General features: G+C 29.8%; 1 protein-coding gene across 1 annotated transcript; it reads left to right on the forward strand.

The window, feature by feature from the left end:
* Window positions 1–6,038: 6,038 nt before the first annotated feature.
* Window positions 6,039–6,807, forward strand: LOC112691252. Its single transcript, XM_025565409.1, has 2 exons — window positions 6,039–6,641; window positions 6,709–6,807. The coding sequence occupies exons 1-2, from the start codon at window positions 6,039–6,041 to the stop codon at window positions 6,805–6,807; spliced, it is 702 nt and encodes a 233-aa protein (XP_025421194.1).
* Window positions 6,808–7,336: the final 529 nt, after the last annotated feature.

The following is a 7,336-nucleotide window of genomic DNA, read 5'->3' on the forward strand; positions in this document are numbered from 1 at the left end:
TTCTCAAAAATAGAATTTCGCGTTGTTAATATTCGCATGTAATATCAACAATTTTTTATAGCTAACTGTATGAGCATCTGTACTCGTATATCTGATATCTGTATTGTTTTATTGTTACAACGCACGATGTCTGTACCGAATCAATTCTTAGACACTTAAAGTCTGTATACCACTAAACGATGATTTATAACTATGATGTAATATGATAAATTTTTTTCTTAGCGGCCCTCGCACGATCAATATAACTGAAAGTATTTTGGATACCGATACTGAAATTGATCGTGTGATGTGAATACTGATGTACTGTCGATATAAATTTATTTCTATATTTATTAATTTATTATTTTTTTTTTAATTTTTTTTAAAAATAAATGACACATTTACACCGCTGTTCATCGAAGTTCACGCTTTCACCAGTCGAATGCCAAAAAGAGTATTGACAATAATCCATACTGACAATGTGATGATTACACTGCCAGTATTGTTAATATTATTTATTTAAACACTGACAACAGTTAAACTGTCAGTATAATTGATCGTGTAGGAGTTACTTTACAAAATGTCGTATAGGTGTACATTTTTATTCGATAAAAAATACGCAATGACCGCAATCGTACGACGATGCATACTCGTAAATATACCCATATCTTATCGACTTGATTAAAAATTGTTGCGAGTTCATGAGGATTGAAATAATAAAATATAACAGCTGGTTGTTTGAATAATAAGCATACACAATTTATTTCATATCGTATAAATGACAAATCATAAAAAAATACAATGGTCGTTTTATTAAATATGAAATAAATCAATGCCGTAATATAATGAAATATTTATATGGATGATATTTTGTCAACATTTTTCTTATGGATTTTTTCCGCTACGTGCTCTTCTAGATCAGGAACACCATCATTGGGCCCATATTTTTGATCCATAGCAACACCGTGGTTATGGCCTTCGTGTGGTCCATGGTTCGCGTGTGCTGCGTGGGTATGGTTGTGACCAATGTGGTCCTCGTGATTTTGAGCACCAGTGACGGTTGCGTTGTCGGAGTTGACGACTGAGCGCATGGGACGAGCCGCAGGAGTCGTAACACCGCCGTAGACGACAGTCACTGCCAACAAAACGAATATCAACTGAAACGAAAATAAACATCATTAGATAACTTTTGTGGTCGACGATTGAATGCCAAACAAAAGATCACCGCCTCAAATACGATGTACAATATTTTATTATTCGCGATACAATTGAAATCGCTTTTGCAATGGTTTCAAGATTGTACGCAAAGCGCATAACTCGTTGTCACTATCCAAACGAAATTGTTGAACTGCGTTAAAAAAAAAACTTGTTTCGGAGATATCACATGAAACGAATTACATCCGATTACTTACACGAGTTGTTTAAATTTGGTTATAATTGTATTCAAAAGTGTACTCAAATATAATCGAAAATTCGCAGAATTCGATCAATAATAGAAATAAAAAAAAAAAATAAAAGTTAATTTAATTACTTAAAATCGCAAATTCATTATAATATTACAAATGTTAATGTAACTATAAAAAAAAAAATCAAAAGTTTTGAATTATCATTATTTTAATCGGAAAAGAAATTGAGTACTAATAATAAAATGATAGAGAACGAAAATGAACGCAGTTGAACGCAATGAACGCATTCAAGTTTATGAAATAAAAATCGAAGTATAATAGGAGATTATTTATTTATTCTTTTTTTTTTTTTTTGTAATCGAATCAAGAGGAAACAGTTATTTTACAAATGAATACTTGCCGAGATTTGCATGATGAAGTCGGACACGAAAATTACTTGGAAACGATACGTCTGGACTTGCGATGTGCGAGTGAAACTCAGTGAATTTCGGAACACTTTTTGAAGAGAGCCCAGGGAAAACTCCCTATTTATAGTAGGCCCGTCCAGGCGGCAAACGAAGACGCGCCTACATATCTTCACCTCTCCGCACCACCAGCTGACCACTTGTCCTGCGGCGGCCGTAATCCTTGCTATCGGCTGCCACGTGCATGACCTGCAATTCGTACCCCACTAACCACTTCATTCGTGGGAACGCCCAGGTAACGTCTTTGAATTTCTACTATCTAGTAAATAGCCCGGTCACGGGTACAGCCGATTCCACAAATGCGATACAACGACGGCAGCGGCTGCGATTAATCGCAGCCAAATATCGTATAGGCGTCGAAGTCTTTAACCGGCTTCGATGGCTGTGACCGTAGTCCTGTCAGTTGGCCCGTGTGATGTCGTGGGATCTGATGAAAAAACGAATCCCGATTCCTTACCTAAAATATAAATATATTACTATTAGGTGTTTCCTTTTAAATGTGCACTTCCTCCTTATTATCAAAGGTCCAAAATATTGACCAGTTAAATAAGTACATTATATCCAACTAAACAAATGTGATAATTTTCTAAATAAACTTCAAAATTCAATAGTGTGAAAAACTAAAAAATTGACTTTGCTTATTCTTGTTAATTTGAAGAAAAAAAATGTGAAATTAATATCGCGTCTATATATAATAGGTATTTATACAGCAGTTAATTAAATTACTACTGGTAGTTGGTTGTAATAAGGAATGAAATACATTTTTTGACAAAATATTTAGTGATCATTATAAAAATATTGAAAATACTATTATTAGCAGGACTGGATTTAGGGGAGGATTGAGTGGGCTTTAGCCCAAAGGCTTCACAATTTTATGGTATTTAAATTAGGATACAGAAATAATATTTTATTTATGTTTAAACATATTTCATTTAATAAAATTGAATTTCATTTGGACGTTGAAAATTTAATTTTAATCTATCTTGTAATAGATATATTTGAGTTTATTGACAATGAATTTTGTTTTAGAAACTAAATAAAAGTTCCATGTGTTTAATTTTTTTAATGACTTGAAATTATTATTTTTATTATTGATTATTTAATTACTTACACTTACAAAGTTTAAGCGATTCCTACTTTTATAAAGGAAATATAATATTACGATGGTGAACTCAATTTGATTATTTTTAAGATTATTTATAATTAAATAAGTAATTAATTGTTACTACAGCTCTTAGCATTCCGAAATTGTTTCTCAAGGGTTTCGTTCGTTTTATAATAAAAAAATGTATTAATATAACAATTATTGATCGTTATTTAAAACAATATTTATATAATGTTACAGTAATAGTACGAATACCGGTGAAACCTACGATTTACCGGTAAAACCTAGGATGTACATTATTGCTTGGTCAAACCCCGGATGATTTTACCAGTTCAGACTTTTACCAACGAGTTTTAGTAAATCTTAATATTAACAATCAATGATTGTAATAGTCCAAAATTATATATTTTTTCCAATTCTGTGATAATTCTTACCTGTATTTATTCTTTTGCATTTGTGTTGATGTCAATAGTTTTAATTAATATACTTGATTTAATTTTTGAATGTGATACGAATTATAATAAAAGTTTTAATTATTGTGTCTTCAATGATTACGATATGGGACAGATTTATTACAAGATTAATTTAATAAATTGATATCAAGGCCAATGACAGGAAGTAATTTTACGAGCAGTAATCGTTTTACAATTGTCACGGTTAGTATTCAAGTATACAGTATTCAATATGTCGCTAACAATACGGTTTTTTGAAATTTTAAATGGTGTTGTTGAGTTAAAAAATGACAAAAATTATTTTTATTGAATTAAGGAAAAATATAATATATTTTTAATTGAAGTTAAAATAGCTAAATTTGTTAATGTTAAAAAAACAGTTCACTATCGGCGACTCAAAGGGTTTGATATTGTTAATATTGCTGGTGAAAAAACTGATTGTTCTGATGAATGATGACTTCGAAGTAATGCATTATTATGTTCAGTATAATGAGTTATATTATGCTCATGATGCAACAGGCCATGTAGGTAGAAACCTTATTATGTTAATAACCTATGTTAATAGCTTATACAACAATTTTAACATTGAGGTAATACATTTTTATATAGATAAGAATTATCACAGAATTGGAAAAAATATATAATTTTGAACTTTTACAATCATTGATTTTTAATCCTATGATTTACCAAAACTCGTTGGTAAAAGCTCGAACTGCTAAAATCATTTAAGGTTTGACGAAACAATAATGTATACCCTAGGTTTTACCGGTAAATCCTAGTTTTCACTGGTATTCGTACTATTACCATAACATATATATTAACAAAACTCAGTCAAATCAAATATAATTCACCGATACGTATACAAAAAATATTAAAATCCCAAAAAAGAAATATAATTTTATTATAAATTACTTTTCCCCGCGCTCCTTAAATGTTACTATTTCAGCAATATGAATAAATCGTATTCGAATCGAATTTTCAATTTTCCAATATCAGTGATCTGCGGGTCATTTTCGTACATTTATTATCGAAAATAACATTTATATATAATACGTATTCTTCCATTTTCTTGATATTTCGATATTGTTATGAATTATAATACTTATTTACAATTTATATATTATGTCAGCGGTTTTTAAACTGTAGTCTGCAGCCATCTAGGGATCCGCAATACTCATTTCGGGGGTCCGCACCAGTCTTAATACAATATACGAGTACATCAATACGTGACATGAGTATATTACTACAATATTGTTAGATTACTAGTATTTTTTTTTAATATACTCGTAATAAAAGATCTTATCTTTATACGATGTTCAAGAATTTGTATCTCAAGTATAATGCCAACCATCGCATCAAGTTAATAAAAATTAAATTTTAAGAATATTGAAAAAAAAAATGAAAACTAAAATAATTAAATTGAAATTAACCGAAAAATTAAGTGTAATGAAAATAAAAATGATAAATATGTATGTTTTGTTATGTCTACAAATGTAATTTATTATATAAAATAATTACTATAATTTTGGTTTTAATAACATGAGATGTTTTATAAAAAAAAAATTGGTAAAGGGGTTCGCAATTTCTAAAAATCGTAACCAGGGGTCCGTGGGTTGCATCCAAAAACCGCACACATTTGATTTTCATCCCAAAAAGGTCGGTAGACAAAAACCGCACACATTATGGATTGCCAAGTATATCGTACAGCCAATTATCGCATAAAAAACCCCACTATGTAATGTATTAATAATAATGTATTTTATATAGACGAGTGTTGTATATATAATTTTAAATTTAATTGCTACATTCAAAAGCTTATCTTATCGCACGTTGATGTGCTCGAAAAATAACCAGTACATTTGTCGATCGAAACGCGTGGTATAACGAACGTTTATATATCTACATATATTTATAAAATATAAAAAAAAAGTGTTTTTTATAAATGGAATTTAAAATAATTGATAGTAATAAAGGGCGCAAGTGTTTAGTACTTGACGATTTTAAGTATAGAAAATTCAGAGTGCATAAAAGTGGAAGTGTGCTTTGGCGGTGTTTTAAAAAAGAGTGTACGTCCACGGTTACAACATGTAGTGAAATGAAGAATATTCTTAAAACTTATAACACACATAAACATAAACAGTTGGAAACAGTTAAAATTCATATTCAAGAGGTACGTAATAATTGTAAACGCAAGGCTACTAATGACATTTATGAAATACCACGAAAAATAATACGAAAAGAAATGTCATCCATAGAAAATAATACGATAATAGGAAGCAATGACGTAAGCTTAATAAGGAAATCAATGTATTATGAACGTAGAAAACTTCTACCGACATTACCCAAAAGTTTGGAAGATGCTCTAAATTTGGTTTCAAATTGCGATATTTTAACCTGTCAAAACGAAAAAATGACCTATGTGTACAAACAAGATGAAATTATTATTGTGACGTGTAAAAAAAATATTGAATTTTTATGTAATCATTGTGATGAATATTTAGCTGATGGTACTTTTACATATAAACCAAAATATTTTTACCAACAGTATAGTATACACGGATGGAGCAAGAATTATTATTTTCCTTTAATACATTGTTTTTTGCCTTCGAAATCTGAATCGTGTTATTTAAAAATGTGGACCAATATTAAAAATATATGTATGGAGTTAGGACAAGTTTTAAACATTAACATCATCCATCTCGATTTTGAGATAGCTGCTCATAATGCTGTAAAAAAAACATTTACTGGTGTAACGGTTAAAGGTTGTAGATTCCATTTTGGTCAAGCTTTATGGCAAAAAATCCAATCAAATACTTACCTTAGGCGGTCATATAATGAAAATCAAAACGAAACAGGTCAATGGCTAAAAATGTTTATTGGATTGCCATTTTTACCAGTACAAGAAGTCGCTGAGGCATTCGTTGATCTAATGTCCATATGTCCACCACAAGATGCATGTATTAACTTTGGAGACTACATTTTAGATAACTACATCGAAGGACAGTTCTCACCGGAAATTTGGATCCATCCAATCATAAATGAAATAACTACAAGGACTACAAACGGAGCTGAAAAATTTCACCGAGGTTTTAACTCTGAATTTTACTCTCCGAATCCGTCTGTATTTAAAGTTATTGATGTTTTAAGAAATATTCATATCGATACACTAGCACTTATGAACCAATATCTCAAAGGAATTCCAAATATTGTCCGTACAATTGAAAAACAAAAACAAGTAAGTTAATAGGTGCATTTTAGTATTTTTAATGCATCATTTTTTACAAAATTGTGTTTATTTTTAGGAATATTTGTTTAATTGTTGGGAAGCATTTTTAAAGGATGGAGATCGTTTAACATTTCTCAAAAACGTAGGAAATCGTTTTCAACCAAAAAATTTGTAAACTTTTTTTTATTTATATTTTAATTATTTGAAAAAAACGTCGACAATAAATTTTAGCCACAAATATTATTATATATTCTTTTAAATTTTATAAATACCTATATACATTGTACCTCAATAAATTGTTTTTTGAATAAATATGTAGTATAAATAATGAATAATAAATTATATATCATTATAAAATGTGCGGTTTTTGGTTTCAAGAATTTAAAAAAGTGTGCGGTTTTTTTCCTGTATATTATTAAAAGTGTACGGTTTTTAGAGTCATCGAGGTCCGTGATCTAAAAAAAGTTAGAATCACTGTATTATGAGTTTACTATTTTAATACTACAAAACCCGTTGCTCATCGTACTCATTTTTTCCACAACGAACTACTGTTAAAATGAGCCCTTGCAGCACAGCTGGATGTCTCTGATCGATACGGGCCCTTTTTTCTCCCCATTTATGTATATGAAATATATTATTAGTTCGTTACAATTATTATGTATTACAACTACTATATATCATTATTTACCAGCATGATAAAATGG

Source organism: Sipha flava, unplaced genomic scaffold (assembly GCF_003268045.1).
Source record: "Sipha flava isolate LNK unplaced genomic scaffold, YSA_version1 583_pilon_pilon, whole genome shotgun sequence".
NCBI classification, from domain to species: Eukaryota; Metazoa; Arthropoda; class Insecta; order Hemiptera; family Aphididae; genus Sipha; species Sipha flava.

Coding starts and splice junctions, on each gene's coding strand:
- LOC112691252 (XM_025565409.1), top strand. CDS start 6,039: ATGTGGACCAATATTAAAAATATATGTATGGAGTTAGGACAAGTTTTA. Junction 6,642..6,708: donor CAATTGAAAAACAAAAACAA/GTAAGTTAATAG, acceptor GTTTATTTTTAG/GAATATTTGTTTAATTGTTG.